Source organism: Manacus vitellinus, unplaced genomic scaffold (genome assembly GCF_001715985.3).
Source record: "Manacus vitellinus isolate BGI_N305 unplaced genomic scaffold, ASM171598v3 scaffold_3_pilon, whole genome shotgun sequence".
Lineage (NCBI taxonomy): Eukaryota > Metazoa > Chordata > Aves > Passeriformes > Pipridae > Manacus > Manacus vitellinus.
The window spans coordinates 27,145,491-27,159,802 of NW_021940535.1; the positions used below are offsets into that span (position 1 = coordinate 27,145,491).

General features: G+C 34.5%; 1 protein-coding gene across 5 annotated transcripts in view; it reads left to right on the forward strand.

Annotated features, from left to right (window-relative positions):
• Positions 1–14,312, forward strand: part of DGKB (diacylglycerol kinase beta) — a 335,778-nt gene that overhangs the window by 65,025 nt on the left and 256,441 nt on the right. For all 5 annotated transcript variants that reach the window (XM_018075883.2, XM_018075886.2, XM_018075884.2 and 2 more), the window contains one exon: positions 13,456–13,609. In XM_018075883.2, the coding sequence (XP_017931372.1) occupies positions 13,456–13,609 (154 nt within the window). The remainder of the gene's footprint in view (positions 1–13,455; positions 13,610–14,312) is intronic.

Below are 14,312 nucleotides of genomic sequence, written 5' to 3' on the forward strand. Positions count from 1 at the left end.
GTAATTGACTTGTTCCATATTTGTCACAGAAATTTCTGCTTCCTGTGAGATCTTGTAATGGTTTTTATTATTCTAAAAGGACAAGAACACACATCGGAAAAATATTACATGCAGATTCTATAACCATATAATACCATTTATATGTAGCAGGCTTAAAATTGAAGGCTTAAAAAATAGATTTAATAATTTGAATAAGGCTTACAGTGTGCTTTAAGCGATTGTGACTTTGCAGCGATTGCAAGAGAAATGGTTAAAGAGCTGATCATCAACCCAAGAGGCTACTCCTGAGAAGCTTCAGTAGCCTAAAACCAGGTATAAAAGTAAAATGAAAAAAAGAAAAAAGCTAGGGAAGAAGGACTAATGAAATGAACAAGTTTTTTTAAATGACCCAGTTATTCTTTCTTTGTAGCATAGAGGTGTTAAAAAGCCCCTTCTCTGCTGTTCTGGCAAGAGGCAGCCAGAACATGAGAACAATGAAAAAGTCAAGAGAGTGAAAGGATTAGTTTTGTAGGAAACCCTCACTTTCTGGGGTCAGAGGCCAGTTGAGTTTTTGGAGGTGTGTTACTAAGAGCAGTACTCCCTGTTCACAAAAGGACTCAGTTTTCTTCAGATTACCAAAGTTACTTTTTTTAGAAAGCTAGAAGAGTGACTACAGTGGGTCTTGAAAGAGAAGGTTTTCAGGTTAAAGCAGTGTGTCTGTGACCAGTGTTGAGACTAATCTCATCAATATTTAGCTAATAACTTTGTCAAATTAGATGAATACTAATAGAATCAACATACTAAACCAAATTTAGGAATTGTTGCTAAAATTGAGAAATTCTGGATACTACACTGGAAAAGCTTGATGATTTTATGGACTATAGTAAATGGAATGAAATGCACTCATGCAGAGTACAGTGTGCTGTACCCTGGCACAAGAGGCATTTTTAAATAAATTGATGTGTATATAGTTGATCGCAGGATGAATGCAAAGCATCATTGTGGTTTGGTCGTGAAGAGGAGAAATATGTTACTGGGATGTTGTAATAGTACTCCTGTGGCCATGGTGGTCTGAGAACAAGACAAAACTTGTAAAAAAAGGTAGTGTCTTAGGCCCATTGACACACGTGGAAAACTAATTAAAATTTCAAGCACACAGAAATATGGTTTGAAAGGATTCTTTATGCTTTTCCCCTAAGCTATGTTCTTTGATGTGACTGAAAATATTAACTTACTTTAAAGACCTTGCCTTGTTATAATATATAAAGTGAAGTATTTCTACTGCAGATAGGAAGATTTAACTTTCTATGAAAAAGATACTGCAAAACCCACATGTGACAAAGTGAACTCAGTTTGGAACTAATTTACAGAAGGGTTAGTGCGATGTGCAGAACTATGGCATATATATTACGTAGGAGAAGCCTGTCCCTCGCGTTTAGGAAGCTGGAGTTGTATAATTCTAGCTATGAAAGAGAAAAATGTAGCATCTTGCGAATATCACCAGCAGAAAAGTTTATGTTTTAGACACTGGGAACTCAGTGTTTTTCTGGCGCTCTGGGCAAAATTTCTAGGGAGAGCTTCCTGGATACCTAGAGAGTTGGGAAGCCTGCCAGGCAAAGATGCTGGCAGTCTGGCTGTGAGCCTGTTTTCTGTGGAGTGTGTTGAGGGCACTGAGGTGTAAAATGTTTCAGATAGTCAATTTCTGCTGCAAAACTGTTTGCATTTGAACATTTTGTATGATCTTTAATGGTCCCTCTGTCTCCTTTTCCTAGTGCTAATCTCCCTCCTTGATATCTTCCTTTCCTTTTTATGCTTCCCTTCTCTGCCTTAAGATCCCATCTTTGTCCTTCTTTTGCTCTACTTTTTTGTATTGCACAGTACCGTATTTTTAAGCTTTATGAGCCTTGTTATGTTAAGAAAGACAATTTAAAAACTTGCACAGAATATTTATTTGTGAGTAGGGTTTTTTTTTGTGTGTGTGTTTTGGTTTGGTTTTTTTTATTTACTGTTTTCATTCTGAAGAACAATATATTATCTTCTGGATTGGTTTCTATGATGATGGCTGCAGCTACAATTGATTCACCTGCATGGTGACATCTAGATAACATTTATGAAACTGCATAGAGGAAAAAAAATATAGAAAAATATTTTAAATTATAATTTATTGTAGGAATTAAGCAACTAATGGAAATGTCTTGAAGTCCTCTTATGCAATACAGGTATTGATATATATGAATGTATGCATATGTAACTAAGCAGATGCCACTGCTCATATCTTTTTACCTCTTTCTGAACTAAACTTTTAAATTCTGGTAAGGAGAAACTCAAACTTAGTTATCATAGCTACACTTTTACTAAAACCTGTAAATTTACTTGGGGTAAAGTAGATGTAAGTTGTTGACAAATGGAATGGGACATTTTAAACCTTTTTCTATTGGTATAAGAGATTATTTCAAGTGAAAGTTCCACTTAGTCAGGCTCAAAATTAGTTAAATCTCAGAAAACAGTTAATTCCTGAAGTGGAAGTTTGTCAAGTATACTTCAAAAGTAAAGAGGGAGGGATGGACAGTGACTGGTTTCTTACAAAAAGTGATGTAGCAATTATTTTTAATAAATGTAGCTGAACTAACCTCCACAAAAGTTTACAATGGGCAGAGAAGGTCATTACAGGTAAAATATGTAAAAAACTACTGATACAGAACATGTACAGAAAAATTATTTTTCTTAATTTTAACCACATTATGAAAATGATAATTCAGATATGTTTGTAACTAAGTTTTTACACAATCTTCACAAGCAGATAAAATGTTTGTTTCAACCTGAACTTTTTGTCATAACTGACTTTCTTTAGGGATTTATTCATTTTGCTATTTTATTTGGTTTTAGTCTGAACCATGCTACCTACTCCATTTTTCCTAACTTCTGTAGTAATTGTAATTTTTGGATGACAAATTCTTCTGGGACAGAATGCAATCTACATACTTGTCACTTTGTTTGGTTTGTAGTAATTTCAAAAGACTCTGAGTGGTGATCTCCTACAAGATCCTTCTAGAATGTGCCTTAACACTCTTTCTTCTTAAGAAACTGCCACATTTGTATAGTAAATATAGCATATTTAGTAAAAATAATGTATTAAATATACGTATTTATATGTGTAATACCTATGGATGTACGAACTTGTGCATGTATAGAATTATGTACTAAAGAAAAACTGCTGGTAATAAAGTGTCTTTGGTTTTTCTTTTAACCAAATGTAAGATTGGGATGAGACTGCAGTGGTTGGTGTATACATTTCAGACTTATTTTGGTATTGACATCAATTTGTTTTAATAACATGAGAAAGTGCTAGAAGATTATGCTTAAAAATCTAGTTATTGCATAAAAATTTTCCTATTTCCATTTCAGATGCTTTGTTGCTTTTACTTCTTTGAAGAGCTGAGGGAAAATTTTGGCAATACTGTATGTCTGTGTATTGGTAATATCCAAATATTATTTGGCCATATGGAATATTTGGTAGGAGCAGCCTGTGAGAGTGTGTGATTTTTATTTTTTTTTTCTCTAAACATTCATATCAGCAAATGAGAATTTGAGGCTGCTTTAGCTAAGAACTAGTTTTGTTTGGTTACCAGAATTTTCAAAATTAATCATGTAAAAACTGTATTAAAGCAAATGCTTAGATCAGAAAATGCTAAGGACTTTCAATTTAAATCAAACTTTACTCTGATGAACAAAGCCAATCTTCATGAGGAATTCCAAAATTAATTTGACTTTCTACCTTTGAACATTAGAAATACATTTTAAACACAAAAAAATATGTATTCTCAGTAATTAATGGTTTTTAGCTTATTAACCCTCTCTATATGGTCCCTGCTTTTTTTTTCCCAAAAACCTAGAAAATTTTTCAGTAGTTCTTTTTTGGGTCAATACAAATTGTTTAAAAATAAATAATCAGTTAAAGGAACTTACCCAAACCTAAAAAATAACTCAGAGGTATTACTGTCAGTAGATGAAAGCTGATTATAACTCTACATTTTTGGCACCATTTTGAGATCAGGTAACATAATTTAAAAAGTAATTAATTGATAATTACATTTCACTGTAATTCTCTTTCCATTATCTCTGAAATTTTCTCTGTAATAAGTAAAAATCGTATTTCGTGCAAGTCTCTTGAAAGAAATTATTTATCCTTTTTCTTTCTTCTCCCTTCCATTCTGTTTTTCAGGAAAATAAAAACAATGGCTTATGTTGAAATATTTTTTACAAATCTAAAAGAAGAAAAAAACAAAGAGAATGTGATATTTTAAAAGAATTTGTGGGTGGAGATTAATTTCAAACACTAGATCATGTCTTGTTCCCATTTATGTGGCCAGTGTGGTGGGGAGGATTAAAAGAAGATATTATTCTACCCCTCCCTGCCCTACCCCATCCACAATGGGGTCCACAATAGTCTTTTGTCAAGAGACTATTAATAAGTTGCTTTTTTGGTGTCTTGTGAGGAGAAAGAAAGTGGAGTGATAGAACTTCTCTTCCTTCCAGTGGAACTGGTCGTTGCATTTACACCAGCTAGGAAAATATAGAAGACCATTAGACCCCTTCAGTTGCAGTTTGTTGTTAGAGTAGAGCTTGGGGCAGAAGCTGCCACTTTCTTACTAAATTATTGCTTCTCTTCAAATGTCTTAGTATGGTAGGAGATAAAATATTATAGAGCATAGTTAAAACTTCTGTATAGTTTTCTCTAAACTACAGTAAAGGATGCCAAAACTTGCTTCACTTGTATATATCCTTGTATATTCCTCACTGAGGAACCATGTTTTATGTATTCTTAGTTTCAGGATATACTGACTTGTGATGTCTATACCATGTAGAGTTCTGTGTGTTGGCATAAATCTTAAAATATGCATACTTGGATTTTTTCTTGATCTTACTCTGTACATCAGTAAAGTAGAAAAACAAATGATAAAATTGCACAGCTTAACTGCTGTAAGAGAAAGAAAGAAGTCAAATACACGCAGTATTTGTAGATGGAGTTCAGCTTCTTTCTCTCTGTTGTACAATGTAGTAGAAGCCATTCTGCTGCTTGGGACAGAATCAAGCATTTTATGGCATCTCCATAGCCTGCTGTAGCCATAAACAGAATACAGAGACCTGAGCAAGACCTGTGGTTTTAGTTGAGTGTTGGTCTGTATATCTCTGATACAAAATTAGAAGACACCTGAAATTGTCTGGTCTTTTGCCAAACATAGTCATAACTGCTGCTGGGAAACCAGTCCTTCAATTCCTGAGACTGAAAGACACCCTCTATGAACTAGCACTATATTAGTGTTACGTATTTATCAGCGAGTGCTTGAGAAGAAGAAACAGAACTCTTATCGTAGTCACTGGAGATTTTTTAAAGCATGTTAAGCATAGAGTGATGTCCATTTTTTTTCCTTTGAGTCCCTCATATTCTGGGAATCTGGGATTCAAAAGAAACTGAAGAATGGGAAGCAAGAGCTTTGTTTTATGCCATTGGTTTACAGTAGAAAGAGAAGTAAGATATATGCATTCTTTAGTGGTGTTAATAAGGTAAAAAGCATCTTATCACATGTGTTACAGTGGGTAACTGCAAAGAAATTCACATATGGTCATGATAGCACTATGGAAAATAGTTATTGCTTTATTTTCAGTTTGGTAGTATTCTGTGCATTAGCGGGAGAATAAAATCCCTGACTATTTTGTTAATCAGAAATAAAGTGAGATTTTTAATGCCTCTGAATCCAAAACTAGTTTTAATATTTTCTTTTCTTTATGGTTGTTAATCCTTTAGATAACGTAATCAGTGTCATCCTGGATACTCTCCTGAAAAATATTGTTTATCCTGAAAACTGTATTTTTATCTGATCAGTTGCCAGATCTTTAACCTCTTTGTGACTTCCAACTCTTTGCAGTTAAGATTCCTTAATAACTTTTTTTTTCTGGTTCAATGATTGTCATTTGTTCAAATGTGTCTTTTTATGTGTGCTTGCTGTTCTGTCATAGGATTTTCTGTGGTATGTTAAGAGGGATAAACCAGTGTTCAGATTCAGGGAAATATAGTATCATCTAATGGATTGAGCTGGAAGATCATCTAGTTCCAAGCCCCTTGCCATGAGCCCCCTTCTGCTAGACCAGGTTGCTCAGAACCCCACCCAGCCTGGCCTTGGACACTTAAAGGGATGGGGCATCGAAGCCACCTCTTCTCCAGGCTGAACAACCCCAGCTCTCTCAACCTGTCTTCATAAGAGAGGTTTGCTCAGATGGAGAAGGACAATAAAAGCCCAGGCTAAAGAATTTTCTATATAATTGGAGTTTTAAATGTATTATTATAGAAAAATAGGTAAACATCTCAGAATGCTTGGTGAGCCATTAAGACGTTTGCCAGGAGCTTTTAGCAGATGGGGATGAAGGAAATACAGTGTTCTGTGGAGAACAGTGTTCTTTTAGATCTTACCTCAGTTCTTCCACTGAGTGCAGATTATTCTTTACAACTTGAAAAAAACTCCTTTTGTCTGCTCCATCACCATTTTCCTTAATAACGTCAGGCAGCTGCTCAAAGAAGGTTGCCTTTAGATGTGGTTGAAATCTCTCAGGAGTCCAAATCTGGGGTCTGAAGCTCATTTCCAGCCTTTCTTCCCACACCATTTATGCTTAGCCAGTGATCCCTCCTTGACAGCAGAGTTAGTGGAGACAGCTAAGAAGTTTGGAAGAAGGATTGATAGCCATTGCTATTTCCCCCTATGCCTACCTGGCCCAGGTGTTACTCCCCCACATAATCCAGTCTGTCCACAAATGGCATTGTCTCTCTCTCTCTCTTTCCAGATTTTTATTTTAGACAAAATAGGTGCTATATGGTGTTACCTTTTGCAGCTGCCACTGCTAGTGTTGCTTTAGTATTATATTCTTGTATTTTGCAAAATGTGTAAGACGTTGTAGCTGAGTTCCTTGGGAAACTGTTTTTTATTATATTATTCTAATAATATTATTATGAGGATAATTCTTGGCCTAATTATTTCTGTTTTATCCTGGTTCTAAAAGGGCTAATTGAGGAAAGGAATTTTCTTCAAAGTCATGGGAGTTGGCAGAGTAAATCCTAATTGTTTGTAGCTTCCTTGTAAAGTGAAGGATACCATAAGCCATAAGGTTCAGAAAAATTTTCACCACAACATATTGGTTGGATATGGGTTCTTCAACAAGTAGATTTCAATTGAAACTGAAGATTTGGGCATATATGTCTATATTTTCTTAGTCAAACATCGCAACAGGAATGTTCTCCTAGTATCTGGAAATAAGACAGATTTAGTCTGCTTTGTTTCACTGTTATGAAAACTGCTTCTACTGTTTTTAAACATAAGGAAGTAACAGTGAGTTGTTTGTACTAATGGAACTTTTTGTATGTAATCTGTTCATGACATTAACATTAAAATACCCTCAACTGTTAGGTGTTTTGGACTAATGCATATTTGCCAAAATGTCATTGTGAAATATATGCAGGATATGAGATGACATGTTATAGTCCCGAGGCACTGAATTACCTCTCTGAGCAACTTACAATTGCTGTTTGCTGCTTCATTTAGTACTGCATATAATAGTATGTATAGATGAATATTTATTTATCTATATGCAGTACATATTTTTGTTCTTTGTTTCTTTCAACATAGGCATAGATTCAAAATGGGTTATTTCCACTCTGATTAAAGGTAGCACCCAACTCTGGTATGGCAATATAAAAAAGAAAAGAAATAAAAAACTTGTCTCAACTATTTTCTATAGAATTTACCTAAGCATCTTGAATTTTTCCACGTGTCCAGAAGTACTGCCTGAACAGCTGAAACATTTTGACATCTGTTTTGATACCTCTCTTTTAGTAGCCTGATCTCTTAAACATGTTCAGTTTATCTCCTCATTCAAAGGAGTATTTCAGTAATTAGTTTGGTCACATTTTTATAAACAAATATTTAATAATTTTGTTGGCATAGACAGTACAGAAACCTCTTTTTTTTCCCCTTAGTGAATCTTCAGCTCTTTCCTGATATTTGGATGCTCTTTAGAGAAAGAGACATAAGTTTGAATTTCCTCAGGCAAACAGGGGAAATCAACCAAGGTAACTCCCACTGGTGAGGTGACTACCAGGAGCTTTTTTCCCAGAAGCAGGAAAATCTGTCGCTTTTTCTATGCTTTCAGAAGGAAATGATAGTCTCAGTTGCACTTGGTGCACAGTGCCTTTTTTTTGTAGATGGTTTTTATTTTTTATGAATATGTACAATGAGAACCTTTTTTCTGTGGCCAGTCGGTGACTTAGACCCCATTAGAAACTTTGGTTTGTTTCTTCTTTATTAATTTGGAAGGAGCTTACAGGAAAAAAAAATACTTATGGATCAAATGCTTGTTGGCAGTTTAGGGCTAGGATTAATTTTGAAATTTTATGGATGGTTAATTAAATGTTATGGGTTTTCCCTGACAATTTATCATGGAGGCAAAGATGCGCATTTTTAATTTCCCTATGCATTGAGCCATAGTGAGTCCAGTTTCATGTTTCTTTGTAGAAAAGATGAAAGTTGTTTATTGGTTTACACTTTTTATTTTTTAAAAATAATTGTAAAGTTAAAATTATGCAGTGTTGCTTATGCCTTCTGTCTCTTCTCCTTTCCTTTTCTCCAAGGTGAATATATAACTTTTTTTTTTAAATTCAGTTAACTGGAACCAATTATAAAATCTATAAATAGGAACTGATAATAATGACTACTTCTAAAAGTATTAACAAAATAAATTTTATAAGGATGTTATGGTTTAAATTAGCTGAAACTCAATGGGGCTTTTGAATGTGTACTTCTTTGGGCTTATATCAAAATGTTTCATTACCAAATGAAGTTTTGTTAACCAGTAATACAGAAGATTATAAAGAGTTATGAAGTCTTATTTTGTAAAGTTTCTTTTTGTAAGACATAAGAACAGGAACTCCAATAAACTTTGTGAATCAGATGTTTGATATATAAAAATAGGAATCCAGTTATATATGACTAGTATAAAAAAACATACCTTTCTGTGACCTACAGAACCCTTTTTATTAGAGTCAAAGCTAAAACTGCATAGATTTTTTTTTCTTCCTTTTGACTCCCCTCTCTCCTCAGAAGATTTAGGCCAAGTTATTTGAAAGTTCTTTCATGTTCCCCTGATTCAACTATGTCCTATTTTATCTCTCTGTTATGTTGAAAATTTTCCTGAGATCCCTAAACTTGTGATCATAATCTCCCTATGCCCTTACAGTCTCTTGTGAAATGGAATGAATTAATTCATGTGCCAGGCTAATTGTTGTCAGTTTGGTACATCCTCTCATGCTCTCATCCCCTCACTTGGGAAACGTCATGGAAAATGCCTTCTGAAATGCTAAATCCTTCTCTCTCAGGTTCATTTAAATTCAGCTGCAGCTTCTGGAAGGCAAGCAACTGTTGAAAATTAAGCAATTAGCCCGTGTGCTTAAGAAAACAACATTCACCATTATGTCTTGTACATTATTCTGATGTTATTGATCCGAACTGTTTAATTAATGTTTGAGAATTCATTAACATAAATTATTTTCAAACCATATCAAAATTTATTGAACTTTTCATCCGAAAAATTCTGATAGTGAGATTTAAAAAGAAGATATTGTGGTTTACATAGCATATTGAGCATGATGCATGTAAAGATGGAAGATTATTGTCCTCTGCTTTTCTTATTTTGTTGTCTTGCTTACCAAAACATTGTGCAGTACCTTTGAAAAGTGGTTGGGGCTGGGGAGAAATGTAAGTAATTAAAGAAAGGGTAGCTACTTGCTGCAGCATTTCCATATTTCAGAAGGGTAAAGTTCCATGAGGAAAAAGAAAAATAGTGTATAATTGCAGAATAGAGAAATGTTTATAATATTGTGTTGTTCACTCTCCTGTGAAAGTTATTTTAAATTAAGCTGAGCAAATGTTTTGTATCTTTCAGTGTTCTGTTCTAAATGAACTTAATACTAAAACCTCTGCCTGGTGAGAATGACACCCCTCAGTGTCTTCTGCAGTGGTCCTCACAGGATTTCTTTTAAGAAATTATTCCATTTTTCTGCAGTCATGTAATAGGTTATGTATATTACAGTAAGAGAGAGATGATAGAGAAAGCACTGAAATCAATTTAAAAGTGAGCTACTTTTTTTAAAGCTCACTCCTTTTTCATTGGAAAGCTAGATGGATAATCTAAACTACTTCTAGATCTGCTGTGGTCTATCTTAGTTCTATTATTTACTGTATATACATTTACAAAAACATATATCCAGAAATGACTGTACTACTTTAGAGTTCAGTTCTAATAGGATAATCTTCACTGATTATGTTAGGTCCTCTAAAATGTTTTTCAGCTATGGAGTACTAGAATCACAGATTTTGTGGTTTTGGGCAAGAACCTAAACACAAGGCTCTACACATAGATCTCCCTTGGGCAGGACTGGTTTTGCACATTCTTTACATACAGCATGTGGTTTTACATCTGAATTTTGGGCTATTCGAAACATTTATGAAATGCATTCAAACCACTTACCAGCTCCTAACTAACTTTCAGCATAGTTTAAAAGCTTTTGGGTGAGCAATGTCTGAACTCTGGTTGTATGAATGTTGCTTCTTCCCTTGGGGACTACAGGTCACAGAACACAATAGAACAGAGGATAAAGCACTTTCAAGTGAAGAAATCTGGCTGTGGAACAACCACCCACTTTCCTTTGTTCTTTGCTGAGCACCCTGATTGATGGCAGTCAGGATGTCAAATATAATAACAGGATGTGGCAGCCAAGTCATGTGTTTCTTTGCTATCTGTTGTCTTTTCTGGCCAGAAAACATGAGGCAGTTTGGAACAAACATCTTGGAGGACACTGGCATAAATTATAGTTTGACCATCATTACAAAATATTGAAAAATTTGAAGGTTTTTGAGAAAGAGAGACTTCAGTAAGAAAAAGCACAGAATTTTAACCTTATTTATTTATCCAAATATCTACCAGGCATAATTCTGAACTCAAAAGTGGAAAAAATGTAGCATTAGGGATTTAATTATGGCTGGCAGCTTGGAGGACCAATGTCACTTGGGCATTAAAAATATTCAAAGAATATTTTTAGGAGTATATACATAAAATCCACAGACAAAGTAAATAAAGAAAATATTGATGTAATGAAAAGATATTTTACATGTCCATCCATGGTTTTGCTTTCCTTTTTCACTTAGCTATTCTTTTTTTGTGTATATGATTTAGTGAAGTAGCTAATACACATTTCATTAATGCACAATCTAACAAAGTAATTTCACATTGCTAAAGTTGGTTGATTTAGTGATTAATGTATTTGTTATGCTTGCAGTTAAAAAATACATTTATATAGTGTAGACTAATCACCGGTTTACTTGGATGCTGATACAACTCCTTTTGCCGTTGTGGTTTGATAATTTATACACAGTGAATTAAATGTCGGTAACTATTAGAGAGAAAAAATATGAAGTTTGTAGCATGAGTGAAACAGAATATGATTTGCCAAAGTAAAAGTGTGACCAGAATTCTATGATGAGGCAAAGATAGTGAGTCCATGTCCAAGTTGATTATTTCCATTTTACACCCAGCTTGAGCATTGTCGACACTATTTTTTTAGATCTCTGCTATTTTAATCTTCAAGAGGTGAGAGTTTTATTGGTTTCACTGAACTTCTTTCTCCAATGAAGTTCTGTATTAGAAGCTCAGCATAGATACCCCTTTGCCAAGCTTTCATTCCTAATAATGATGACTTGCACAAGAGCAGTCAAATTTTGCAATCTGTGCTGCTGGTCCTTCATGAGGGTATTGATACACATTTAAAACATTAACCTGAGGCAGTTAAGTCTTGGTCTTAATGGAAAAACCTTGTTTCATGTTGGCATAAAATGTTTACATCTCATAAATACATTAAAAAAATAAATCGAAGAAGTCAGGGGAAGAGAAATCTCTGCTCCAGAGTGTTAAAATGATTTTAAAATAATTGTAAAAAATTATTTATACTGTGACTCAGATGTCAAATTCACTGAGGTGTTTGGAAAATTTAGTTTTGATTTTCTTTTTTTCTGGCATGGTTTCAAGATGATTCTTAAGCTAAAGGAGTTGCACTAGAGTTTTCTATGGAGAAATGGAGTCTTCCTGAAGCATGGGGAGAACTCTCAAAGTCAATTTTGTGGTATAATTTGTCTCTTAATTTTTTAATGATGGGAGGTTGCTGTTCTGTTTGATCTAGAAACAAAGACAATAACGCTATTTTTTACAGATTAATGATAAACTGTTTTAAAGTCATGTATGTAATGAGTAGCACCATTGATAAGTATGCAGTTGTGTCAATATCTTTCAGTATAACTTTAGTAGTTCGGTATTAGCAGGATGGGATCATAATGCTTCACATTGCTGTGACCCCATTGCAGTCTAAACCTTCCTCGAGGGGGAGGTGCTGATCTCTCCCTGGTACCAGGAACAGGACACAAGGAAATGGAATGAAGTTGCATCAGGGGAAGTTCAGATCAGACATCTGGAAAAAGTTCTTTGCTGAGACGGTGGTCGATCAGTGGAATAGGCTTCCCAGGGAAGTGGTCATGGCACCAAGCCTGTCAGAGGTTGAGGAGCATCTGGATAATGCTCTTAGTCATATGGTTTAGTTTCAGGTAGTCCTGTGAGGAGCAGGGAGTTGGACTCAATGATCCTTATGTATCCCTTCCAACTTGAGATATTTTACAATTCATTTTATTAATTAAAACAGACAATGCTGTCTTAACAGGATCAGTTGCCAATGGAGTTTTATTAATCAGTTCTTACCTTGATGGCAAAAGCAAAGCCAAATTAAAGTAAATAACAAAAGTTTTGAACCAACAACTTGGTTTTTTTCCCCCTGTAAGTAATGCTGTATATCTCAGCACTCTCATTTGACTACTGGGACCTACCCTATTTAAAATAGGGTGATTAGTAACTCTTTGACAAACACCAGCAGAACATGTTACCACCTTGGAAAAGACGGAAGGACTTCAATTCTCTGAATTAGACATCCAAAAATCCCCTGCTTTTTGTCTAATTATAGAAAAGATAAGATATGCTAAGTACATCCCTGTGAGCTCCATAGGTGCCTTTAGTTGCAATTTTGTATGTGCTGTTAAGCCATATTCTAATCAACAAACTAGAGAGCATGAAACATGATTTCAAGGTCTGATATAAGGGCTCTGAATTTACTCTGGGCTATCTCATACTGAGGTATTGTAGCAATGCTGTCAGTTTTCAAAGTAATTCTTAATTCAATAATCGCTTTCAAGAATAGCTGTACCAGTCTGTATCTTCAGAAATCAGTGTTTCAAATACGGTCCAAAGTTTTTGTTAACAGAATATTATTTGATGGATTAGTATGAATTTTTTTACAAAACATTCACTTTTTTTTTCTTTTCCCCCTCACTCTAGACAATTGATTTAGAGGGGTTCAAGCTGTTCATGAAGACTTTTCTGGAGGCAGAGTTACCAGATGATTTTGTTGAGCATCTTTTTACATCATTTAGTAACAAAATATCTCACTGCAGCCCATTAATAAAAAACAAGCCACAGCACCTTTCTGGAGGTAAGTGTTAAAATCACAGTAATATAAGAGCTAAAGGTTCCCTCACTCTGCTATTTTACTTCTAATAGCTTTAAATATATGGAGTTCTAAACTATATGCTGGTGGGGGAGGTTGTTCTGGTATTTGTGAAATTAGAGAAACTAACTCACTCATGATAAGAAATGCTGTGAAAAGAAATGGAAATTAAATGGTTTAATCTTTTTAATTCATAATAATGATGCAGCTGAGACACCAAGTGGACGGTCTTTGTCATGTTAATGCTAATCAGATTGCTATGGTTACATGATCTTGCTGCCTACTCTACTGTATAAACAAGTAGAAGCCTTCAGAGCTTCACACCCGAGGCTCCTGATGGAGATCTATTGTTTCTGTGCCCAGTTACTGCTGTTTCTTTTAATTGTCTAGGTGTGATTCTGTTGGTAGTAATCCTACATCCTTAGCAGCTTTTATTTTAAAAAATCATCTTTTATCATTCTGGTATTGTATTTCTATGATTTTAACACTTCATATGTAGAAATTATAATAACTGGTTTTAGGTCATTGCCAGATTTACAGATAAATTCTGCCCAGTATAGACCATACTCGAATTTCTTCATTTTTGCTATAATTCTCTCTCATATATTTTATTCTTATGTGTGATAAAATTATAATAATGATAATTATTATAACATCATTGTTAAAGTAGTTGTTATTGTTGTTGTTT